Source organism: Capra hircus, chromosome 2 (genome assembly GCF_001704415.2).
Source record: "Capra hircus breed San Clemente chromosome 2, ASM170441v1, whole genome shotgun sequence".
In the NCBI taxonomy this organism is placed as follows: Eukaryota; Metazoa; Chordata; class Mammalia; order Artiodactyla; family Bovidae; genus Capra; species Capra hircus.
This window is the reverse complement of record NC_030809.1, coordinates 74,272,991-74,300,459: the sequence shown is the minus strand read 5'-3', so window position 1 is coordinate 74,300,459 and position 27,469 is coordinate 74,272,991. Positions and strand designations below refer to the sequence as shown.

The 27,469-nt window shown below is 37.4% G+C and overlaps 1 protein-coding gene across 2 annotated transcripts in view; it reads left to right on the top strand.

Annotated features, from left to right (window-relative positions):
- Positions 1–27,469, top strand: part of ZRANB3 (zinc finger RANBP2-type containing 3) — a 290,989-nt gene that overhangs the window by 136,333 nt on the left and 127,187 nt on the right. Inside the window, exon 4 of one of the 2 annotated variants that reach the window (XM_005676192.3) lies at positions 24,902–25,080. The exons of the other annotated variant lie outside the window; for it this stretch is intronic. Within the exon in view, the coding sequence (XP_005676249.3) occupies positions 24,902–25,080 (179 nt within the window). The remainder of the gene's footprint in view (positions 1–24,901; positions 25,081–27,469) is intronic. 2 annotated transcript variants of the gene reach the window in all.

Below are 27,469 nucleotides of genomic sequence, written 5' to 3'. Positions count from 1 at the left end.
GAGGTAGTTACTAGTTATGATTCCTTTGTACTTTGAATCTGGGTTTGCTGCACCTTTCTTTGTAGTGAGACACCAACTGCTTAAAAAATAATCCATGAAACACATATGAAGAAGTGCAGTCGTTTTGAAAACAGATCTGTCTTAAACTCAGCATACTAGATATGTTTGTAAATAAAGTAAAAGAAAATGTTAGTCACTCAGTTCATGTATGACTGTTTGCAACCCCATGGACTGTAATTCACCAGGCTCCTCTGTCCGTGAACTCTCTAGAAAAGAATACTAGAGTGGGTAACCATTCCTTTCTTTAGGGGATCTTTCCCATCCAGGGATTGAACTCAGGTCTCCTGCATTGCAGGCAGATTCTTTACTGTCTGAACCACCAGGAAAAATTAAATAAACTTAGGGCATTAACAAAAAAATAAAAACATATATATATTAATTTAACATATATAATAAACCATATTAAATATATAAATATAATATATATTTTATTTTAATATATAATATTTTAGTATTATATATTGATGCATACTATATACTATAAAATATATAAATATAAATATGTCACTAATTATATTATTAATATATGATGTTACAAGTATATATAATATATTAATAACATATTACTATAAATTATATCATATATGCATATTTTTGGCCATGGCATGTGGCTTGTGGGATCTTAGTTCTCCAACCAGAGATTGAACTTGGGCCACAGCAGTGAAAGCACTGAGTCCTAAACCACCAGACCACCAGGGAATTTGCTACAATATATTTTTAATAATGATATTATTTTCCTGCTTTTTAAAATTTTATGTATTTAAGCTTAAATGACATATTTTCAGAGTAAAAGTTTTTAGGACAGTGAGGCATTCAATTTTATTTTTGTCATAACATTTGAAAGAAAGGTTTTTTTTTTTTTTTTTTTCAAATTTTTTCTGTATATTCCTGCTTCTTTAACTTTGTGCACTAAGCATGGGACTGTTACTCTCTCAGTCGTGTCTAACTCTTTGGGTCCCCATGGACTGTAATGTGCCAGTCTCCTCTGTCCATGGAATTCTCCAGGCAGGAATACTGGAGTGGGTAGCCATTCCCTTCTCCAGAGGATCTTCCTGACCTGGGGATCGAACCTTGTGGGCAGAATCTACTGTCTGAGCCACTAATCATAGTTGAACCTGCTTTCAGTTATTCAAGATTATCAACTACTGAGACAAGTTAGGCCCTTTACTTAAATCTCTTACACAGTTCTAAGTTATGTGTCTCCTTCTTACTCTTCATTTTTGTTGCTCCAAGACCTTTTTCTTTCCTGTCCTGTGTGAGTTTACATGTAAAATGAAATGATTCTTTATATATTTTGTTAATATTAGTACTGAGGGTATTAATGACAAATAACATTAGAATAGATAGATGAAGCAATATTATCAGTTATTCCATCACTTTTCAGTATACTTTTATTTAAAGTCCACATTTTAGGTTAGGTTAGTCACTCAGTTGTGTCTGACTCTTTGCGATCCCATGGACTGTAGCTCACCAGGCTCCTCTGTCCATGGAATTCTCCAGGCAAGAGTACTGGGGTGGGTTGCCATTTCCTTCTCCAGGGGATCTTTCTAACCCAGGGATCGAACCCATGTCTCCTGCATTGCAGGCAGATTTTTTACAATCTGAGCTACGAGGGATCCTTATATTTTAGGTTATTTCATAATATATCAATTTATCAATTGAGTTTATCTTACTTTAAAAATTCTACCATTAATTCCTAACATGTATTCAGTTCAGTTCAGTTCAGTCGCTCAGTCGTGTCCGACTCCCCGCGACCCCATGAATCGCAGCACACCAGGCCTCCCTGTCCATCACCAACTCTCGGAGTTCACTCAGACTCACGTCCATTGAGTCAGTGATGCCATCCAGCCATCTCATCCTCTGTCGTCCCCTTCTTCTCCTGCCCCCAATCCCTCCCAGCATCAAAGTCTTTTCCAGTGAGTCCTCTTCTTCGCATGAGGTGGCCAAAGTATTGGAGTTTCAGCTTTAGCATCATTGCTTCCAAAGAAACCCCAGGGTTGATCTCCTTCAGAATGGACTGGTTGGATCTCCTTGCAGTCCAAGGAACTCTCAAGAGTCTTCTCCAACACCACAGTTCAAAGGCATCAATTCTTCAGCGCTCAGCCTTCTTCACAGTTCAACTCTCACATCCATACATGACTCCTGGAAAAACCATAGCCTTGACTAGACGGACCTTTGTTGGCAAAGTAATATCTCTGCTTTTGAATATGCTATCTAGGTTGCTCATAACTTTTCTTCCAAGGAGTAAGCGTCTTTTAATTTCATGGCTGCAGTCACCATCTGCAGTGATTTTGGAGCCCAAAAACATAAAGTCTGACACTGTTTCCACTATTTCCCCATCTATTTCCCATGAAGTGATGGGACCGGATGCTATGATCTTTGTTTTCTGAATGTTGAGCTTTAAACCAAATTTTTCACTCTCCTCTTTCACGTTCATCAAGAGGCTTTTTAGTTCCTCTTCACTTTCTGCCGTAAGGGTGGTGTCATCTGCATATCTGAGGTTATTGATATTTCTTTAAAATTTTTTTCTTTGTTTTTTAGTGTGCTTGGTTTCTGTTGCTATGCATGGGCTTTCTTTAGTGGTGGCAAGTAGGGGCTACTCTCTGGTTGTGATGCTCTGGCTGCTCATTGTGGTGGCTTCTCTCGTTGTGGAGCACAGGCTCTAGGGTGCACGGGCTTCAGTAGTTGCTGAACATGGCCTCAGTAGTTGGGGCTCCTGGGCTCTAGAGCACAGGCTCAGCAGTTCTGGCACATGGGCTTAGTTGCTCTATGGCTTGTGGGATCTTCCTGGACCAGGGATCAAACTTACGTCTCCTACATTGGCAGGTGCATTCTTTACCACTGAGCCACCAGGGAACTCCTGTATTATTTTTTTTATTCCAACATTTTCATTGTATTTTAATTTTCCTTAACATATGTAACTTCAACATATGAATTCACTTTTGCCTGATCATACTGATGTTTGATAGAAACAAATACAATGCTGTAAAGCAATTTTCCTTCAATTAAAAATAAATTTTTTAAGATTAACTTTTATTATTTATTTTTTATTGTTACAGTTATTAGTACTTTGCAAGTAGGATTTATTTTGATTCTAAAGCCAATTTGACTTTGTGTCTTAGGAAGATTTTCTTAGATAACATTTCCTTAAAATTTCTGAAATTCAGATATATTACATTTTCTCTAGTCAACTGATTCTATAAAACCAGAGTCAATTTTTTATTTTGACATGAATAATATTTAATAAGTGAGGACTGTGACTAGCATGTGATGCCATTATCATAATTTTGACATATTTCTTTTTATGGATTAAAATTAAATTCCTTAAGTAATAATTGACAGGCTGTGCACTCTTGAGCATATTCTGTACATAGATTCATTTAAGAAATTTGGAGCCATTATTAGTTCTAATAGAAGACAGAAGAGAAAGAAGAGTGAAGTTATCCGATAATATATTTAATTATATTGGGAAAACAAGGTGCATCCCTACCTAATAAAAAATGTCAGAAATCAAAAATATTTCACCTTACTGTAATACTTCCCTGGGGTTCATGTGACATTGCGTTGTAGGAGAAACTCTCTGTAACTCTAACACTGAAACAACTTATACAGATTCTACTCTAGTGGAGAAAACTGGTTTGAACCCAGGAAATTTTGCCTTAATGTGGTATGGTTGATTTTTAGCCCCCCAAATCATCTCTTTAAAGATTCTCTAAACTTACAAAAATTAATTTTTCAGTATTTAATGTTTTCAAAACATTCATCATTTTCTCTGTCTTATTCCTTAAGAGTCCTGAGTTTTTCTTTACTGCCTAAGTCACTTTAAACTGCAATTTTTATTTTTGGTAACATCCTGTGTCTTTTTCTTAGAATGGCAGATTGATATTTGCAGCCTTATATGATTCATATTCTTGTTTCCTTTCCAGCAAATAATGCCTAACCTCAGGCTTTTGTGATCATCCTTTACTTTTTAACCTTTGAAAGCTATCTACCTCACTCCTTAGGGCTCTGTCTTCAGTCATGAGTGGCATTTTGGCAACTGGTAGAAGATGTGTGTAGCATTTTGTTTTCTTTTTGCTTGTTTTCTTTTCATTTTATGTAACCACTTATTATTCTTACTTTTCTTTAAAAAAATTTAAAAAAAAATCTTAGAAAGCCTTCCTGTTCGTTGTTGTTGCTCAGTTGCTAAGTCATGTCCAGCTCTTTGTGACCCCATGACATGCAGCACACCAGGCTTCCCTGTCCTTCACTGTCTCCCAGAGTTTGCTCAAACTCATGTCCATTGAGTTGGTGATTCCATCCAACCATCTCATCCTCTGTTGCCCCCTTCTCCTGACCTCAGGCTTTCCCAGCATCAGTCTTTTCCAATGAGTGAAATCTTATCTTATGAAGACTTCCTGTGGACTTCCTTTGTAATACATATAAAGACCCATTTTTAAGCATCACCAACTCGATGGACGTGAGTCTGAGTGAACTCCGGGAGTTGCTCATGGACAGGGAGGCCTGGCGTGCTGCGATTCACGGGGTCGCAAAGAGTCGGACACAACTGAGCGACTGAACTGACTGACTGAACTGACAGTTCTGAATCTGAGTAGTGAATCTGATATTGCTTAAATTACTTCAAAAATTCCTGGGTTGAAATTTCAGGTTCAATCTAATGGTTGTAAAGTGATTGTCATGTGTCAACACAAGAATTGACAGATAAAATACAAGTACTTGTTCAACTGAAGGCATTCTAATAACCTTGTAAAATTTTTTTCTGAAACTTTTGATTGATTTACATTAATTTCTTACTTGAAAACAAAAGTAGTTTCCTTCTCAGAAATAAGTGGTGACCTTATTTATTTACTTCACTTCCAGCATGATTTCTATGCCATTATAAAATTGAAGAAAATATTATTTTAATATATTATCTGAACTTCAACATCAGGTTCTTTGTTCTTTACTCTGATGTTTTGTCTTCAAATTAGTTATAGTCTTGCCACATAAAAAAGGATACAAAACACCATGCTGTAATTATTTACATTACCCCGGCAAAGGACTTAATAATTTTTCTTTTATCAGATATCTAGCTGAGTTGATTTGTGATCATTATTGGCAATAATCAGTGTGCCGAGTGTAAATATTCACTGTCTGTCTTTTGTTTCTTAGTCTTTGTTTTCATATACTTTTGAAAGACCCTATTATTTACATTTGTGATCAGAATATTCACAGCATTATTATAGAACATGCATACTTTTGTATTTTTCATACTTTTTTTCTTTAATGCACTCTTTTATTTCTCTGTTCATTACAAATGTAAATTTTAGGGATGTAAGTTGATTTATTCCTCCAGTTGTTAAAGACAGTGAAGTTTTGTCTATATTGACTTAAATATAGCGCTTTGTTTACCTGAAATAATTAAATTAATACACAAATTAGATTCCTTCTCAGAGCCTGTATTAAACTTCTCAAATTAATCTTTTTCTATTTAATTGTTAGTTTATCTAGATTTAATAGATTAATCTAAATAGATTGTGAAGTTAGTAGCCAAATTCTGTGTATCTTAAAGTTACTCTGTATAGTATATTATGATGAAATAGAAAGTACTGTGTTTGTACTGCCTCAGAAATGTAGTCGAAAATCAGTTAAGGAACAAGAGTCCCCAGAAATTAATAAGAAGTTCAAGAATAAAATCCTGCAAGTATTTATTTTAAAAAAACGATTAATTTTGGCTGCACTGGGTCTTTGTTGCTACATGAGGGCTTTATCTAATTGTGGCTAGCGGGGGCTACTCTGTAGCTGTGGTGAGCAGGCTTCTCCTTGTGGTGGGTTCTCTTTGTTGTGGAGCACAGGCTCTAGGGCTCATGGGCTCAATAGTTGTGGTCCACGGGCTTAGTGGCTCCATGGCATGTGGAATCTTCCCAGATCAAGAACTGAAACCATGTCACCACTAGACCCACCAGGGAAGTCCTGAAAGTGTTAATTTTGGTTTCTCTCTCTCTTTTTTTTTTTTTTCTGAGAAGAATATGGCAAAAAAAATTAGGCAAAAGCACTCTGATATTTCTCTCCAACGTTTAATCTTTAGAGTAATTAATCTCAAAACGCAGCCTGAGAGCCATCCATATGAGAATCACTTTAGGGCTCCTTATTTTTCTTTTAGGGGTCCTTACTTTAGAAGTCCAGTTCTTTTAAGTCAGGGTTGGGAATTTGGTGCCTCAAAGTCTAAAGTTTTAATTGGTATACAAACCATTCATACATTTAATAGATTTTAAGAACCTAGAACATTAACAAAAGATTGGTTCACTTTTTCTCTTTCTCCTTTTCTTTTCTTTTCTTTCTTTTTATTCTAAGCATCTGTAATTGTTTTCTTTGTGTTGTGTTGAGCTCTCATTTTCAAGAAATTGCCAACGCACTAATCCTATAATACATATGAGGAAAATGAAAAGAACCTTATTAGCGTTTGCTCACCTAAGCTTGATTTACAAAGCAGGTTTTTTAAAAATAGGAAAAATATATAAAACATCTACTTCCGAACTACTTAGTGTTACCAGCCTGTATTATCCTTTCATGATCTTTTGGGTTCAGTTCAGTTCATTTCAGTCACTCAGTCTTATCGGACTCTTTGCGACCCCATGAATCGCAGTACTCCAGGCCTCCCTGTCCATCACCAACTCCCGGAGTTCACTCAGACTCACGTCCATTGAGTCAGTGATGCCATCCAGCCATCTCATCCTCTATCGTCCCCTTCTCCTGCCCTCAATCCCTCCCAGCATCAGAGTCTTTTCCAATGAGTCAACTCTTCACATGAGGTGGCCAAAGTACTGGAGTTTCAGCTTTAGCATTGTTCCTTCCAAAGAACACCCAGGACTGATCTCCTTTAGAATGGACTAGTTGGATCTCCTTGCAGCCCAAGGGACTCTCAAGAGTCTTCTCCAACATCACAGTTCAGAAGCATCAATTCTCCGGTGCTCAGCTTTCTTCACAGTCCAACTCTCACATCCATACATGACCACTGGAAAAATCATAGCCTTGACTAGACAGACCTTTGTTGGCAAAGTAATGTCTCTGCTTTTCAATATGCTATCTAGGTTAGTCATAACTTTCCTTCCAAGGAGTAAGCGTCTTTTAATCTTATGGCTGCAGTCACCATCTGCAGTGATTTTGGAGCCCCATAAAATAAAGTCTGACACTGTTTCCACTGTTTCCCCATCTATTTCCCATGAAGTGATGGGACCAGATGCCATGATCTTCGTTTTCTGAATGTTGAGCTTTAAGCCAACTTTTTCACTCTCCTCTTTCACTTTCATCAAGAGGCTTTTTAGTTCCTCTTTACTTTCTGCCATAAGGGTGGTGTCATCTGCATATCTGAGCTTATTGAAATTTCTCCCGTCAATCTTGATTCCAGCTTGTGCTTCTTCCAGCCCAGTGTTTCTCATGATATACTCTCCATATAAGTTAAACACGCAAGGTGACAATATACAGCCTTGGCATACTTCTTTTCCTATTTTGAACCAATCTGTTGTTCCATGTCCAGTTCTAACTATTGCTTCCTGACGTGCGTAAGGGTTTCTCAAGAGGCAGGTCAGGTGGTCTGGTATTCCCATCTCTTTCAGAATTTTCCACAGTTTATTGTGATCCACTCAGTCAAAGGCTTTGGCGTAGTCAGTAAAGCAGAAATAGATGATTTTCTGGAACTCTTGCTTTTTTGATGATCCAGCGGATGTCGGCAATTTGATCTCTGGTTCCTCTGCCATTTATAAAACCAGCTTGAACATCTGGAAGTTCACGGTTCACGTACTGCTGAAGCCTGGCTTGGAGATTTTTGAGCATTACTGTACTAGCATGTGAGATGAGTGTAACTGTGTGGTAGTTTGAGCATTCTTTTGCATTGCCTTTCTTTGGAATTGGAATGAAAACTGACCTTTTCCAGTGCTGTGGCCACTGCTGAGTTTTCCAAATTTGCTGGCATATTGAGTGCAGCATTTTCACAGCATCCTCTTTCAGGATTTGAAATAGCTCTACTGGAATGCCATCACCTCCACTAGCTTTGTTGGTAGTGATGCTTTCTAAGGCCCACTTGACTTCACATTCCAGGATGTCTGGCTCTAGGTGAGTGATCATACCATCATGATTATCTGGGTCATGAAAATCTTTTTTGTACAGTTCTTCTGTGTATTCTTCCACCTCTTCTTAATATCTTCTGCTTCTGTTAGGTCCCTACCATTTCTGTCCTTTGTCGAGCCCATCTTTGCATGAAATATTCTCTTAGTATCTCTAATTTTCTTGAAGAGATCTCTAGTGTTTGCCATTTTGTTGTTTTCCTCTATTTCTTTGCACTGATCGCTGAGGAAGTCTTTCTTATCTTTCCTTCCTATTCTTTGGAACTCTACATTCAGATGCTTATATCTTTCCTTTTCTCCTTTGCTTTTCACTTCTCTTCTTTTCACAGCTATTTGTAAGGCCTCCTTAAACAGCCATTTTGCTTTTTTGCATTTCTTTTCCATGGGGATGGTCTTGATCCCTGTCTCCTGTACAATGTCAGGAACCTCAGTCCATAGTTCATCAGGGACTCTGTCTACCAGATCTAGTCCTTTAAATCTATTTCTCACTTCCACTATATAATCATAAGTTGATTTAGGTCATACTTGAATGGTCTAGTGGTTTTCCCTACTTGCTTCAATTTAAGTCTGAATTTGGCAATAAGGAGTTCATGATCTGAGCCACAGTCAGCTCCTGGTCTTGTTTTTGTTGACTGTATAGAGCTTCTCCATCTTTGGCTGCAAAGAATATAATCAATCTGATTTCGGTGTTGACCATCTGGTGATGTCCATGTGTAGAGTCTTCTCTTGTGTTGTTGGAAGAGGGTGTTTGCTATGACCAGTGCATTTTCTTGGCAAAACTCTATTAGCCTTTGCCCTGCTTCATTTCATATTCCAAGGCCAAATTTTCCTGTTACTCCAGGTGTTTCCTGACTTCCTACTTTTGCATTCCAGTCCCCTATAATGAAAAGGACATCTTTTTTGGGTGTTCGTCTAAAAGGTCTTGTATGTCTTCATAAAACCGTTCAACTTCAGCTTCTTAAGCGTTACTGGTTGGGGCATAGACTTGGATTACTGTGTTATTGCCTTGGAAACGAACAGAGATCATTCCGTTGTTTTTGAGATTGCATCCAAGTACTGCATTTTGAACTCTTTTGTTGACCATGATGGCTACTCCTTTTCTTCTAAGGGATTCCTGCCCGCAGTAGTAGATATAATGGTCATCTGAGTTAAATTCATGCTTTCCAGTCCATTTTAGTTCACTGATTCCTAGAATGTCGACATTCACTCTTGCCATCTCCTATTTAACCACTTCCAATTTGCCTTGATTCATGGACCTAACATTCCAGGCTCCTATGCAATATTGCTCTTTATAGCATCAGACCTTGCTTCTATCACCAGTCACATCCACAACTGGGTATTGTTTTTGCTTTGGCCCCATCCCTTCATTCTTTCTGGAGTTATTTCTCCACTGATCTCCAGTAGCATATTGGACACCTACCGACCTGGGGAGTTCCTCTTTCTGTATCCTATTATTTTGCCTTTTCATACTGTTCTTGGGGTTCTCAAGGCAAGAATACTGAAGTGGTTTGCCATTCCCTTCTCAGGGGACCACATTCTTTCAGACCTCTCCACTCTGACCCACCCATCTTGGGTGGCCCCACACGGCATGGCTTAGTTTCATTGTGTTAGACAAGGCTGTGGTCCATGTGATCAGATTGACTAGTTTTCTGTTTTTATGATTTCAGTGTGTCTGCCCTCTGATGCCCTCTCGCATCACCTACTGTCTTACTTGGGTTTCTCTTACCTTGGACGTGGGGTATCTCTTCACAGCTGCTCTTTCAGTAATACATATTTTACCTTGGGCTGGAGAATCCCATGGATGGAGAAGCCTGGTAGGCTACAGTCCACGGGGTCACAAAGAGTCGGACAGGACTGAGTGACTTCACTTTCATTTTCACTACTGTTTGAATGACAATACATATATTTGTGAGGATTTTACATTAAAGTTATCTCATTTTTACTGTCTTGTGATCATTTCAAGATTAAATATGAATGTAGGAGAGGAAGTATAATTTTTCTTCTACCTTTTTCAATTCTTGGTTGAGACTCCCTGTGATAAAAGACAGATTGACAAGTGAAAAACAAAGATCAAGTCTATTAACATATATATAAGGGAGATACCTAGAAAATAAGTAAAATTCTTTAAATGAGTCAAGCCACCACCTTAAATACCACATTCAGCTAAACACAAAGGAAATATGACAGGGGCCAGGGATGACAAAGAGGGGTTATAGGAAGTTTCCAAGAAAAGCATGGTTAACAAGGGTAGGATTTCTTATGCGGATTTCAGTCGGTGCCTTCTCCATTGCTAAGAGTGTCGTAATTTTAGAGTGATCCCTCTATTCTAGATATTAAGAGGGAGATACCTTAAAAATAGAGATCTCTTTTATAAATGTAGATTTTCCTTTCAAAAGGGTAGCTTTTACTTCAACTTCAAAGCTTCTCCTGTGTGTGCCATTTCTCAAAAATACAGCTCAAAATAATCCTTATTTCAAAGAGGCTTATTTTGCAGTGGTGAAGGTTTTGAATATGGTATGAACAGATTGCTTCCCAGAATACAACTATAACTTGAAATTCTTCTAAAATGTTATATTCTATGTTAATTGTTTTTCATTCTGTTTTGCAGTTCAAAACATCATGATTGTTTTTTTTATTTACCTAAATTGTTTTTTCCCCAGGAAACATCAATTATTCCTTGTACATTTTCCCACTTATTTTTTTGAAATGAGTGTTATAATACATAGCCGCCACACTGTTACATATTGAAAATCCCAGCATATTAAGGAAAAGTGACTTACCTTGAGTCTAGACCTAATAATCATCAGCAGAAATAGGATGAAACAAGCCACCCTGGACTTCTTCATTTTGCTTCTTCGTTTTTCCCTGAGTGTGGGTTTAACCAGTATTTCTTTCGGAAAAGGACTTTTCATTCTGCACTTAAATCCATGTGTTCAGTTCACATCTCTCCCTTTCCTCGTTCCTCTCCCGTTCTACCCTTTCCTTTTCTCTCCCTCTTTCCCTCCTTCACCACCCCACCACTCCAGCTAAAAGTTACAGTACTTCAGTATACTGTGACTTTTTTAGAAAGTCATAGTAGATGCCCGGATGTTGGCATAAACAACACCAATACTCAGAAATTTGCTACTTCGCAAGTGGTCTTTTGCATATTTTTTAATTTACTTTTTTAAAAATTGGAATATGGTTGCTTTACACTTCTGTGTCAATATATATGTATATATGTTTATAGATATAGATATCCCCTCTTTTTTGGATTTCCTGCCCATTTGAGTCACCATAGAGTTCTGAGTGAAGTTCCCTGTGCTATATAGGAAGTTCTTACTAGCTATCTGTTTTATACATGTAGTATATATATTTATTAATCCCAGTCTCCCAATTCATTCCACTCTATCCGTCTCCCTTGGTATACATACATTTTGTATGTACATTGTGCCTCTGTTTCTGCTTTGTGAATAAGATCATCTATACCACTTTTCTAGATTCCCCATTTCTATATTACTGTGTGATACTTGTTTTTCTATTTCTGATTTACTTCACTGTGCATGTCAGTGTCTAGGGTCATGCGTGTCTCTGCAAATGACAGAGTTTTCTTCCTCCTTATGGCTGGGTAATATTCCATTGTACATGTGTACACATCTTCTTAATCCATTCCTCTGTTGTTAGATGTTGATTGCTCCCATGTGCTGGCTATTGAAAGTAGTGCTGCACTGATTCAAATGAATTCTTTTTAACGGCTGAGTAATACTCCATTGTGTATATGTACCACAGCTTTCTTATCCATTCATCTGCTGATGGACATCTAGGTTGTTTCCATGTCCTGGCTATTATTTGAATCAGTTCTGATGAGATGGATGCAACTGGAGCCAATTATACAGAGTGAAGTAAGCCAGAAAGAAAAACACCAATACAGTATACTAACACATATATATGGAATTTAGGAAGATGGCAATGACGACCCTGTATGCAAGACACAGATGTGTATAACGGACTTTTGGACTCAGAGGGAGAGGGAGAGGGTGGGACGATTTGGGAGAATGGGAATTCTAACATGTATACTGTCATGTAAGAATTGAATCGCCAGTCCATGTCTGACGTAGGGTGCAGCTTGCTTGGGGCAGGTGCATGGGGATGACCCAGAGAGATGTTGTGGGGAGGGAGGTGGGAGGGGGGTTCATGTTTGGGAACGCATGTAAGAATTTAAGATTTTAAAATTTAAAAATAAATAAATAAATAAATAAAAAATTTAAAAAAAAAAAAAAAAAAGAAAGTAGTGCTGCAATGAATATTGTGGTGGATTAGAGCTTTCTCTGGATGAAAGCCCAGAGGTGGGACTGCTGGGGTCCTATGGTAGTTTTATTTTGGGGTTTTAAAGGAACCTCCATGCTGTTTTCCATAGTGTTGATATTAATTTACATTCCCACCAACAGTGTAAGAAGATTCCCTTTTATCCACACCCTCTCCAGCATTTATTGTTAGCAGATTTTTGATGATGGCCATTCTGATCACTGTGAGGTGATACCCCAGTGGAATTTTGTTTTGCATTTCTAATGACTCGATGGACGTGAGTCTGAGTGAACTCCGGGAGTTGGTGATGGACAGGGAGGCCTGGCGTGCTGTGATTTATGGGGTCTCAGAGTCGGACACGACTGAGCGACTGGACTGAACTGAACTGAATGATTAATGATGTTAAGCATCTGTTCATGTGCCCCTTGGCCAGCTGTATGTTTTTGGAGAGATACCTATTTAGATCTTTTTCCCATTTTTTGATTTTTTTTTTCTTTTGATACTGGGCCTCATGAGCTATTTGTATATTTTGAAAATTAATCCTTTGTCTGTTGCTTTGTTTGCAAACATTTTCTCCCATTCTGAGGGTTGTCTTTTTGCTTTGTTTATGGTTTCCTTTGCTGAGCAAAAGCTTTTAACTTTAATTGGGTCCCATTTGTTTATTTTTATTTTTATTACTCTGGGAGATGGGTCAAAAAATATCTTGCTATGATGTATGTGAAAGAGTGTTCTAAGTTTTCCTCTAAGAGTTTTATATTGTCTCACCTTACATTTAGGTTTTTAATACATTTGAGTTTATTTTTATGCATGGTGTTAGGGAGTGTTTTAGTTTCATTCTTTTACATGAAGCTGTTCAGTTTTTCCAGCACCACTTACTGAAGAGACTGTCTTTTATTCACTGTATATTCTTGCCTCCTTTGTCATAGATGAAGTCCCCATAGGTGTGTGGGTTTATGTCTGGGCTTTCCATTGTTTTCCATTAATCTATATTTATGTTTTTGTGCTAGTACCATAGTCTTAATTACCATAGCTTTATAGTACATTCTGAAGTCAGGAATCTTTATTCCTCCAGTTTCATTTTGCTTTCTCAAGATTAGAAAGCAAAGATTTTGCTTTGGCTATTCAAGTTCTTTCCTGTTTCCATACACATTGTACAATTTTTTGTTCTAGTTCTGGGAAAAGTGTCATTGCTAATTTGCTAGGGATTTCATTGAGCCTGTAGATTGCTTTGGGTAGTATAGTCATTTTTCACAATATTGATTCTTTCCATCTAAGCACATGATATATCTCTCTGTCTCTTGGTGTCATCTTTGATTGCTTTCATCAGTGTTTCATAGTTTTCTGAGTACAAGTCTTTTGCCTCCTTAGGTAGTTTTATTCCTTTTGTTGCCATGGTAAATTGTTTCCTTAATTTGTCTTTCTGATCTTTTGTTGTTAGTGTATAGAAGTACATTAATTTTGTATCCTGCAACTTTATCAGATTCATTGATTAGCTCTAGTAGCTTTTTGGTGGCATCTTTAGGATTTTCTTTTTATACTATTATGTCATCTGTACAGTGACAGTTTTACTTCCTTTTGAGTTTGTTTTCCTTTTATTTCTTCTTCTCTGATTGCTGTGGATAGGACTTTCAAAATTATGTTGAGTAAGAGTGGCAAAGAGTGGGAATGCTTGTCTTTTCCCTGATCTTTGAGTAAATGCTTTCACTTTTTCACTACTGGGAATGATATTTGCTCTAGACGTGTTATATAAGGCCTTTATTATGTTGAAGTAGGTTCCTGCTGTGCCTGCTTTCTGCAGTTTTTATAATAAATGGGTATTGAATTTTGCCAAAAGCTTTTTCTGTATATATTGAGAAGATCATTTGAATTTTATTCTTTAATTTGTTAATATATCACATTGATTCATTTGTATATATTGAAGAATCCTTGCATTCCTGAGATAAACCCTACTTGATCATGGTATATGATCCTTTTAATGTGTTGTTGGATTCTGTTTGCTGGTATTTTGTTGAGGATTTTTGCATCTGTGTTCAAATGTAGTATTGGTCTGTAATTTTCTTTTTGTGTGATATCATTGTTTGGTTTTGGTATCCAGGTGATGGTGACCTCCTAGAATGAGTTTTGGAGTATTTCTCCCTCTGCAGTTGTTCCATGTATAGATGTATTCTTGATATACTTAAGAGGAAAGACAAATTCCATGTCCTCCTATTCTGCCATCTTGACTCCTTCCCACTCTTGTGTGTTTTTAAAAGAACTTTTCTGTCTCTTCTTTACTGCCCCCTCCAAGTAATATTTATTCAAGGGAATAAGACTGCATAGAAGACTTAATACAAGCTCAAAGTAAGTATTTTCCTTCCAGTCCTACCCTGGCAGGTCCTCCCTCCAATGGTTACGCTATTAATAGTTCCTGTCCTTCCTTCTTCTTTTCTTTCCTCTTTCATTTCTTCCCCCCTCTGTCTTCTCTTCTCTCTTTCTCTCTCTCTCCTTTCTTAGTACTAACTGGATTATATTCACCATACTATTTTTCTTTCAGTACAATATTTGTATCCTATGGCTTTCCAGGCTTTGCATATAAGAATATTACCTAAGGTCTCATTATATGGAGATACCATAATTTCTCTAACCAATCTCTTCTTTAATGATTTTGTGTACTATGCAAGCATATCCCTGGATAAAATGAAATTATTGTACTTGCTGGATGGTCCCAGCACTATTTTAGATCCACACAGTGTATAAGTGCAGATTTCTTCGTACAATTTCCAACACTGTTATCATATCTCTAGTTTTTGTTCATCTTGTTCTATAGGTGAAAAAATGGGTTCTCAAGACTTTAGTTTCTTCATCCCTAAGTATGAGTGACCTTGGGCATTTATTGATGATTGTTAAGTGTACTTAACATATATAAGTTGGTCATTCAGTTCTTTTCTCCATTGGGTTGTTTGTCTCTCTTTTTTTTTTCTTTCCCCCTTTGATAGAAGCTTTTCATAAATTGAGGAACTTGGCCTTTTGTCATATTTGTATTACATTTTGTTGTTGTTGTTTTGTTTCCATGTAGTTCTCTTTGTATTTTCCTTTATGGTTTTTGGATTTGGTATAGTGAATTAAAATGTCTACTCTGTTTTTATTTCTACACATATTTTTCTATTACCTTTCCTTGTTCCTTCTTAGTACATAAATATTTGATCTTTCTGGAAATTGTCTTCTAGTGAGGAGTGAGGCAAAGACCTACTTTTATTACATTTCCAAGTGGTTAGTGCAGAGAAATGAAGAGTTTTCCTTGACTCTCTTAGGATCCCTGGCTGGGTCTGAAAACTAAACTGACCAAGATAGATTGGATAACAGGAATGTATGCAAATTATGTTGAATTTTTTCATGTACTTGAGAGTCATCACAAGAAAACGAGGAATTGAAGTGACCAGAACAGGAAATTGATATACCTTTTAGACAATGAAACAGTCAATTTGTGAAAAATTGACAAGGCAACAGGGTTTGGGCTAGGGGTGGTCAGTTCAGTTCAGTTCAGTCACTCAGTCGTGTCCGACTCTTTGCGACCCCATGAATCGCAGCACGCCAGGCCTCCCTGTCCATCACCAACTCCCGGAGTTCACTCAGACTCACGTCCACCAAGTCAGTGATGCCATCCAGCCATCTCATCCTCTGTCTTCCCCTTCTCCTCCTGCCCCCAATCCCTCCCAGCATCAGAGTCTTTTCCAATGAGTCAACTCTTCGCATGAGGTGGCCAAAGTACTGGAGTTTCAGCTTCAGCATCATTCCCTCCAAAGAAATCCCAGGGCTGATCTCCTTCAGAATGGACTGGTAGGATCTCCTTGCAGTCCAAGGGACTCTCAAGAGTCTTCTCCAACACCACAGTTCAGGGTGGTATATGGTGAAAATAAAACTAGGAAGATAAGGGTTAGTTTAATGAGGTTTGTTTGTAGATTCGTCTGGTTCCTTCCTGGAGTGATAAGAGTCTGTGACCAGAAGGAGAATTTATTTCCTGCCTTTAGGTGAAAAGGAGGAAGCATTTTCTGCATTTAATACTTCTTAATTGCCTTCAGCTGAAAATAAAGTTTATATTAGGCATAATTTGGGGCATATTCAGATTTTTTTAATTTGCCAATTTTCCTAAAATCATTAATTGAATAAATCACTTTTTTCAAAATTCTGCCTTTATTATCTCCTCAATTCCTACACATATTTGTCCTGTTCCTACATTCTCCTCTATTTCATTGCTTTGTTTTGAATATTCTTTCCAAAGGACCAGACTTTTTTGTTGTATTTTGGAAGAAGCTATTTACCAAAATTCTCTGGATAATACTTAGGTATTACTACCAATAGTAGTAATAACTTTTCTGTTGATTCTTTTGATTTCTGTGTACATATCACATCATTTGTAGCTAATACACTTTTTGCCCATCTGTTCTAATATTTATAGCTCTCACTTTCTTTTCCTGTTTCTGATACAAATGGGAATGTTCTTTCTCCTTTAAACATGATACACCTTTTTGGTTGAGATATGTACTTTTTTTAATGTGAAGAGATTTTCCTTTTATTAACAGTTAATAAAAAAAGAGCTTTATCAAGAATTAAAAGGCACATTTTTAGTTGCCTCTTCAGCATCTAATGGAGAAGGAAATGGCAACCCACTCCAGTATTTTTGCCTGGAGAATCCCATGGACGGAGGAGCTTGGTGGGCTACAGTCCACGGGTTGCAAAGAGTCGAACACGACTGAGCGACTTCACTTTCACTTTCAGCATCTAAAGATTACATGTGACATTTTCCCTTTGATCTATTAAAGTGAATTATAGTAGCTGAATTTCTTACACCAAAAAGATTTTTTATTCCCGGACTTAAAGTCCTCTTGGTCATGTTATTCTATTACTGGTCTACTGAATTCTGTATTCTTCAGTTCAGTTCAGTAACTCAGTTGTGTCCGACTCTTTGCGAACCCATGAATCGCAGCACGCCAGGCCTCCCTGTCCATCCCCAACTCCTGGAGTTCACTCAAACTCATGTCCATTGAGTGGGTGATGCTATCCAGCCATCTCATCCACTGTCGACCCCTTCTCCTCCTGCCCTCAATCCCTCCCAGCATCACAGTCTTTTCCAATGAGTCAACTCTTTGCATGAGGTGGCCAAAGTACTGGAATTTCAGCTTTAGCATCATTCCTTTCAAAGAACACCCAGGGTTGATCTCCTTCAGAATGTACTGGTTGGATTTCCTTGCAGTTCAAGGGACTCTCAGAAGTCTTCCCCAACATCACAGTTCAAAAGCATCAATTCTTTGGTGCTCAGCTTTCTTCACAGTCCAACTCTCACATCCATACATGACCACTGGAAAAACCATAGCCTTGACTAAACGGACCTTTGTTGGCAAAGTAATATCTCTGCTTTTCAATATGCTATCTAGGTTAGTCATAACTTTTTTTCCAAGGAGTAAGCATCTTTTAATTTTATGGCTGCAGTCACCATCTGCAGTGATTTTGGAGCCCCCCAAAATAAAGTCTGTCACTGTTTCCACTATTTCCCCATCTATTTCCCATCAAGTGATGGGACCAGATGCCATGATCTTCATTTTCTGAATGTTGAGCTTTAAGCCAACTTTTTCACGCTCCTCTTTCACTTTCATCAAGAGGCCTTTTAGTTCCTCTTTACTTTCTGCCATAAGGGTGGTGTCATCTGCATATCTGAGGTTATTGATATTTCTCCCAGGAATCTTGAGTCCGGCTTGTGCTTCTTCCAGCCCAGCGTTTCTCATGATGTACTCTGCATATAAGTTAAATAAGCAGGGTGACAATATACAGCCTTGACATACTCCTTTTCCTATTTGGAACCAGTCTGTTGTTCCATGTCCAGTTCTAACTATTGCTTCCTGACCTGCATATAGGCCTCTCAAGAGGCAGGTCAGGTGGTCTGGTATTCCCATCTCTTTCAGAATTTTCCAGTTTATTGTGAGCCACACAGTCAAAGGCTTTGGCATAGTCAATAAAGCAGAAATAGATGTTTTTCTGGAACTCTCTTGCTTTTCTGATGATCCAGTGGATGTTGGCAATTTGCTCTCTGGTTCCTCTGCCTTTTCTGAAACCAGCTTGAACATCTGGAAGTTCACGGTTCATGTATTGGTGAAGCCTGGCTTGGAGAATTTTGAGCATTACTATACAGTCAGCAAAAACAAGACCGGAAGCTGACTGTGGCTCAGATCATGAACTCCTTATTGCCAAATTTAGACTTAAATTGAAGAAAGTAGAGAAAACCACTAGACCATTCAGGTATGACCTAAATCTGTATTCTTAGTCTACTTCAAATGTTTACACCAATGCACACATGTGAAATTGATCTTTGATTATCTTTGTGTTGCATTTAATGTTTTAGTATCCATGTTATGCTGAATTTTTAAAATAATCTGAAGAGAATTTAGAAAGTTTTCTTCTTTCAGTACTGTCTAGAATAAGATCACAATAAACTGGAAAATTCTGAAACATATATGCAGGTCAGGAAGCAACAGTTAGAACTGGACATAGAACAACAGACTGGTTCCAAATAGCTGCATGACTGCAGCCATGAAATTAAAAGACACTTGCTCCGTGAAAGAAAAATTGTGACCAACCTGGATAGCATATTGAAAAACAGACACATTACTTTGCCAACAAAGGTCAATCTAGTCAAGGCTATGGTGTTCCCAGTGGTCATGTATGGATGTGAGAGTTGGACTGTGAAGAAAGCTGAGCGCGAAGAATTGATGCTTTTGAACTGTTGTGTTGGAGAAGACTCTTGAGAGTCCCTTGGACTGCAAGGAGATCCAACCAGTCCATTCTAAAGATCAGTCCTGGGTGTTCTTTGGAAGGAACAATGCTAAAGCTGAAACTCCAGTACTTTGGCCACCTCATACAAAGATTTGACTCATTGAAAACGACTGGTATGGGGAGGGAGGTGGGAGGGGGGTTCATGTTTGGGAACGCATGTAAGAATTAAAGATTTTAAAATTTAAAAAATAAAAACCTAAAAAAAAATAACACTGCGATGCTGGGAAGGATTGAGGGCAGGAGGAGAAGGGGATGACAGAGGATGAGATGGCTGAATGGCATCACTGACTCAATGGACGTGAGTCTGAGTGAACTCCAGGAGTTGGTGATGGACAGGGAGGCCTGGTGTGCTGCAATTTATGGGGTCACAAAGAATCTGACATGACTGAGTGACTGAACTGAACTGAGAATAGGTTAGTATCATTTCTTCTTGACCACTTCTTTTAAAATATAGGACAGCCCTCCAGAAATAGTGCCACAGACATAGAGAATGGAAATGTGGACGTGGCGGGTGGGGCAGGTAGAGTGGGACAAAGTCAGAGAGTACCGTTGACATATAGACACTGCCATGCATGAAACAGATAGCTAGTGGGAAGGTGCTGTATGGCACAGTGAGCTCAGCTTGGTGCTCTGTGGTGACCTAGATGGGGTGGGAAGAAGGTGGGATGGGAAGGGACTTTCAGAGGGAGAAAATATATGTGTGTGTGTGTGTATATATATATATATATATATAGTTGATTCACTTCATTGTACAGCAGAATCTAACACAACATTGTAAAGCAATTATATTTCAAATAAAAAAATTGAAAAAATAAGAGTGTACTCTTGTTCTTCCAACCAGAACAACTGATAATAGGTTGTAGAGCATTCACTTTTTTTCTAGCTTTTATTTGAAAATTATTTCAACTTTACAGGGATGTGAATAGTACGAAGAACATCCTTATCCCCTTCACTAAGATTTATCTGTTGATAGATACTTTATCCCATTTCTAAAGTTGTGACTTCTAATAAAACTTTGCTAGAGACTTGATTTGGCAACCCACTCCAGTACTCTTGCCTGGAAAATCCCATGGACGGAGGAACCTGGTAGGCTGCAGTCCAGGGGGTCGCTGAGGGTCGGACACGACTGAGTGACTTCACTTTCACTTTTCACTTTCATGCATTGGAGAAGGAAATGGCAACCCACTCCAGTGTTCTTGCCTGGAGAATCCCAGGGACGGGGGAGCCTGGTGGGCTGCCATCTATGGGGTCACACTGAATCAGACACGACTGAAGCGACTTAGCAGCAACAGCAGCAGAGACTTGATTAGAGTAAATCTTCAGTTTTAAGGCTGTAGCAATTAACTACTAACACCAGAAATGGTGTCCTTAAAGTACATTTAAGGGTATTCCCTGATAGCTCAGTTGGTAAACAATCTGCTTGCAATGCAGGAGACCCTGGTTCGATTCCTGGGTCAGGAAGATCCCCTGGAGAAGGGCTAGGCCACCATTCCAGTATTCTTGGACTTCTCTTGTGGCTCAGCTGGTAAAGTATCCACCTACAATGTGGGAGACTCGGGTTCAACACCTGGGTTGGGAAGATTCCCTGGAAAAGGGAAAGGCTACCATTCCAGTATTCTGGCCTGGAGAATTTCATGGACTGTATAGTCTGTGGGGCTGCAAAATGTCGGACACGACTGAGTGGCTTTCACTTGTAGACCTGTAAAGCACATTTGCTCAGATCCAGGCTTTCTGTCCACTGCAGAGCCTTCTCACGGCATCACTTTTTGCTGCCCCCCTTGTGGGCCTCAGTGAGCTGTGCTTTCGAGTAAAGCCAACTTGAGTTCAACTTACATGGTTCATCCTCAACTCACTCTCTTGTCTTTAGAGAGAGAAGTTTTTTCGCCCTGTCCTACTGACCTGATGGGAAAAGCTGACTCATTGGAAAAGACTTTGATGCTGGGAAAGAGTGAAGGCAAAAGGAGAAGGGGGTGGCAGACGATGAGATGGTTAGGTAGCATCACTGACTGTATGGACAAGAATTTGAGCAAACTCCAGGAGATAGTGGAGGACAGAGGTACCCACTGTGCTACAGTCCATGGGGTCACAAAGAGTCGGATACAACCTAGCGACTGAAGCTGCTCTCTAAGGCCCACTTCCTTTCCAGCCTCACGTGATCCTAGTGTATTCCTTCAGGGAAAATCTTGCTTCCATTCATGAGGAAGAGCCTGCCCATGAGGAAAGTGTGACAGCACAGTTACCAAAGTGTAGCCTCTTCATTCCTGAGTAAAGATCAGGCCTGCATGTCCATATTCCTGTGGTCTGTTTCCTGCTCCCGGTCCCCTGTGAGACAGCCCATGAATAAATACACACACACACACCGTCACTCTCACTTGTCTAAGAATAAACAATAATTTTCAGATATATCATCTAAACCTCTATGTAGGAGAGAAAATTAAGAATATTTAAATAGTTCTGCTAAAACATACACTTCCTTAGCAATAATAAATAATACAACACAGGATTTCAGTCTCACATTTTTCTATGTGGATTTCTTTAATTCAGTTCTTCATTAAAATCTTAAATCTGCACACCTAAAAGGGTCCTCCAAAGGGGTATCTTCTAGAACAAATAGACCACCTATTCTAAAAACAATCCACATCTCAACCCTAAAAGCTACAAGCTGCTTATAACTTGTAAAAATCAGCAAAATATTGTGTTTCAAAAAATTTTCAATCACCAGGCATCTTCTGTATACAATTGCTATCTAAAAGCTATCATAATGAAAAAAAAAAAAGAAACAGACATTAGGATGTTAGGACCATTGTTATTTAATTGACCTTAATAATTTTATGAAAAAAGACATTTAGAAAACGTAAAATTGTTCTCCCCAGTATAACAGTGATTGATTATTTTGAAAATATTGATAAAATATTCTCTTGAAGTTAGTATATTCTTCATATAATTCTTCCTATGTAGTTATCTAAACAACTGTATTGAGTCAAGGATTTTGTTCCAAATAGGTGATTTAGGCTTAATTGTTCTGAAACGCTATATTATTCTACTTTAACAAATTCTATGGTAGTTAAAGCCAAGAGCTTTGAACCACCTTTTGAATGGGGTTACTTCTTTATGCTTAAATTACTTGAAGTGTGTTATTGCTTTTTATAACTGAATGTTAAGCTATTTAAACTTATTTGCAAAATATTGAAACCTAAGTACATAATTTGAAAGTTTATTTTTCTGATAAAAATAGTTTCATAGTTATTTTCCTTTTGATAAATTTTATCTAAAACACAGCTATTCTCTGCTATGGATCATTTCTTTCCTTAATGGGAACATGAGACTACATTAATATACTTTTATTTTTTAATTTGGAATCATGTTTTGTTTGAATTTGTCCTGTTAAACTATCTTGTACTGATGGTTCCCAAAAAAGGAACAACCAACAGCAAGTACCTAAAAAATAAATACTTAATAATATTAACAACTGATTGCTTTGCTTGCTTTACTTTATATAGGTAAATCTTTCTAGTTTCTAGAAATCACCATTATTCATTTAACTACATGATCTTTAACAAAGAGATGATGAATTTAGGGTTGTTTCCATGAAAGATAACTAGATAAAAACAGACTGGAGTCTCATTTTTTTAGGTGAATTGTCCAACCAGGATAGGGTATTATCTTCAGATAATTCAGATACCTGATCAGTTATGCAGATTGAGAAATGTGTTCTTTTCAGTGATTCCAAGTTAATCAGATTCTGAAATTTCCCGCTCAAGCTACAAAACTCAAGGAAAACTTTTCATTTAAATCACAATGCCTGTTTACTGATATATATTAAGACATGACTTTTCTTTGCTCTCCAAGGAAAGGCGACTGATTTGATTTTTAATTGGGTTTAGTGCTGCTGTAAACACTGGGGTTTAATATTTTCAAAGCAGTTTTCTCCAGATATATGCCCAGGAGTGATATTACTGGGTTATATGGTTACTCTGTTTTTAGCTTTGTAAGAAACCTCCATACTCTTTTCCATAGTGGCTATACCAATTTGTTTTCCTACCAGTAGAAGGGTTCCTTTTTCCTCCACACCCTCTCCGGCATTTATTACTTTAGACTTTTTCATGATGGCCATTCTGAATAGTGTGAGGTGATACCTCATTGCAGTTTTGATTTGCATTTTTCTAATATTAGTGATGTTGAACATCTTTTCATGTCTGTTGGCCATCTGTATGTCTTCCTTGGAGACATGTCTATTTAGATCTTCTATTCACTTTTTGACTGGATTGTTTGTCTTTTTGATATTGAAACTTATGAGTTGTTTTTGTGTATGTTGGAAATGAGTCCCTTGTCAGTCATATTGTTTGCAACTGTTTTCTCCCATTCTGTAGATTGTCTTTTCTTCTTGTTTATGGTTTCCTTTGCTGTGCAAAAACTGAAGTTTAGTTAGGTCTTGTTTGTTTATTTTTGCCTTTGTTTCCATTATTCCAGGAGATATGTTGAAAAAAAATATTGTTCCTGTTTATCTCAGAATGTCCTGCCTATTTTCCTCTACATTTTATAGTATCTGGGGAGACCTACATCCTTGACCTCAGGAGCAGACAATGTTAGGAAATTTTAAACACTGTTTAATCATTTGATGCCTGGCAGGCCAACACAGAACACTGTTAGTCACACTAAGTGAAATGCACCAAAGTCCAGGTAGGCAGCTCATTGATACTATGTAAATTTAGCAGCAAGCAAAATGTAAGGACCTGGTGGTAGAATCTGAGTCCCAAAGAAAGAATCCTATTCCCTAGGATATTGCGGAAGAAAAGGGAGCCCTATTTCTAGAGAAACTGAGATTAACAAAATGAGTTATGAAACCTTGAAAGAAAGCAAAATCAGGAACTCGCAACTATGGCCCAGATTTGTGGTGTGGTCCACACACACAAAATAAGGCCATGATTCAGTTCCTGGAACTGTACCAGTGATCAGAGTTGTTGCAGGAAAGAAGCAACACTAATGATCCCAAGCCAGGTGATGATTCTTAAATCTCTTAAATTGTTAAGAGATTTAAAGAATCTCTCAAATCTTACATCTCTACTGCCTTGGAACTAAATTGGTCCCAGAACCTAATTTAAGTAGGTTTCAGCTGTGAGGATTGGAAGGCTTCAAGGACTAGGAAACATATCTAATGGTACATAATCATTCTTTGGTTCAGATTTACAAAAGTAAGTTTTGTAAAAGCTTGTTCTTTTCTCTTAGAGCTAGAATTTACCATTAGGTTAATCTTAAATTCGACTATGTAGAGCTAAAGGTTGGGTTTTGTGCTATTTCTTGGAAGGCGGTATAGAATATTAAGATGTCAAATTACTTAATTCTTTAATAAAATGTGTAGGTTGTGCTTTGTGTATGTGTGTATGCATGTGGGTCCATTCCTAAGTTGCCTTAACCTGTTCCCATGTCCTGCCTAACTTATCCTCAATTTGTTGTTAAAATACAAGATAGAAAAAATTTATCTTCATCTGGATCTTGTTTCAACTTCGAAAACTTTTGACTCTGTACTTGAATGTTATGCCTTAAAACTTTGAAATGGTACCTAGTATATATAACTGCTCTTGGAAAACTTTTAGTAATTTGCTGAATAAATTTGTTTAATCACGTACATTATTTATTTGTTTCTAATTTAGATGGGTTTAGGAAAGACAGTTCAGGCAATTGGCATCGCTTACTTCTATAAGGAGGAATGGCCTGTTTTAGTAGTGGTCCCTTCATCTCTGAGGTACCCTTGGACTGAAGAAATAGAGAAGTGGATCCCGGAGCTGAGTCCTGAAGAAATCAATGTTATCCAGAATAAAACTGATGTTGGGTAAAAACAACTTTTTTAATCTTTAAGAAAAAAAGCCCTCCTGTGTATAATTAATGTATAGCAGTGTTTGGAATGAAGTATCACAGAATTTAGAATTAAGAAAGTAATGTTGTTGTTGTTCAGTTGCTCAGTCATATCCAACTCTTTGTGACCCCATGGACTGCAGCACACCAGGCTTCCCTGTCCTTCACCATCTCCCGGAGCTTGCTCAAACTCACGTCCATTGAATCAGATGCCATCCAACCATCTCATCCTCTGTCATCCCCTTCTCCTCCTGCCTTCAATCTTTCCCCGCATCAGGGTCTTTTCTAATGAGTTGGCTCTTTGCATCAGGTGGCAAAAATACTGGAGCTTCAGCTTCAGCATCAGTCCTTCCAATGAATATTCAGGACTGATTTCCTTTAGGATTGACTGGTTGGATCTCCTTGCAGTTCAAGGGACTCTCAAGAGTCTTCTCCAACACCACAGTTCAAAAGGATCAGTCTTTCAGTGCTCAGCCTTCTTTGTGGTCCAACTCTCACATCCATACATGACTACTGGAAAAACCATAGTTTTGACTAGACAGACCTTTGTTGGCAAAGTAATGTCTCTACTTTTTAATATGCTGTCTAAGTTGGTCATAGTTTTTCTTCCAAGGGGCAAGCGTCTTTTAATTTCATGGCTGCAGTCACCATTTGCAGTGATTTTGGAGCCCAAGAAAATAAAGTCTGTCACTATTTCCATTGTTTCCCCGTAAGAATGTAAAGAATTTTATTTTCCACTTTAAAATATGAATTACCTATCTAAAATCCAATCATATATTTAATGTTATATGTTCCTTTATGGTACATTTTAAAAATGTAAAATATACATGTTTTTAAAACATATGAATATACCTACTTTGTATATACCTTAAATATACTTTAAATTGACTATTTTGAAGTTGAAAAATAAATTTTCCAACTTTTTAGTAATTAACTCGAAGTTTGTGAGGTTTTATTATCAGCAACTATGTCAGGTTTTGCCTTCTAAGTTGTTAGTTTACGTGCAACTTTTATGTGTAACTCAAATGAATTTTAGGCAGTTTTACTTTTTTATTATTTCAATTTATAGTTTTAATATTTTCTGTATTGGAAATATTTGTTTTGTGATTGTTTGAAGTCCTTATTCTAAAATCATAGTATAGTTACTGTCTTTTTCTCATTTTGTTTTCTAGCCATTGGAATAAACCAATCAATTTGAATATTAATAATTTATTATTACTTTGAGGTTCTAGGTGAATTATACAATTGTCATGTTCCTAGAAGTTCAAAATTACCATTTCTGAGTTACAAATAAAAAGTTATGTTTCTACTAGAAATAAATATGTAATACTTTGTTAGATTCTTTTGTGTGTGGCATTATTTTCTATATTTTATTCTCTAAGATTGTTAACATAAAATGTATTTGTAGAAATAAAATTGGCCTTTGTGAATGTGGAAAGAGCAACCAGACAAAATAGATAGCCACCTTTTTCTCTTTCAGCCTTGGAATTATAATTCAGTAAAATATGTCTTCTTGGGCCCCAGAAAATTTAGACACTATATTTGTATAGTCAAAATAAAATGTAGATAATAATTATGAAAAATTTCCTCTGTTTTAATAAAGCTGCATGAGATTTAAGACTTAATAGTTTAGAGAATGTAGAATTTATTATAGCCTCTATAATCATTTTCTGTAAGCTATACTTTATTTAAAAGTTTGCATTGAAGTAGTCTTAAAATATTCCTCTATCATATTTATATCATTTAAGTCTTCTAATTTTTATTACTATTTTGGAACTATACTCTTGCAATTAAAACAGTGGCTAATATTTTTAAATGAATAACATTTGGGGTATGTTAGATAGCGCTTCAACCCTAGCATGTAACTTTTCTGCAGGATGATAGCTAAGGACAGAAAAACTTACCCAATATCTTACAGGTACTTGAATAGCTTTAGGTGTATAGCAATAAGTGGCAACATGGATTTACTGCAAATACATATACTTTCTTTTTTCATATACCAGTTATGCCTGGACTGTCTACTAGTCTAGACATGGCAGGACAGCAGCTACAGTGACGTTTGAAGCCCTTGTCTTTTATGTATTAATCTTAGTGTATCTAAGTTAGTAATATTAACCCTAAATTTTTCTCATACAGCTTTTTCCTGTATTTGACTACAGGAGCGAATTCATAAGTCCATATATTGAGTGAATTTATCCAAGGTATAAATGCAGTTGTCCTTCAGAAAAAAAAAAGTGCAAAAAATTGTCATATTAGTACTCTAGTACTCCTTGGAAGAAAAGTTATGACCAACCTAGATAGCATATTGAAAAGCAGAGACATTACTTTGCCAACAAAGGTCTGTCTAGTCAAGGCTATGGTTTTTC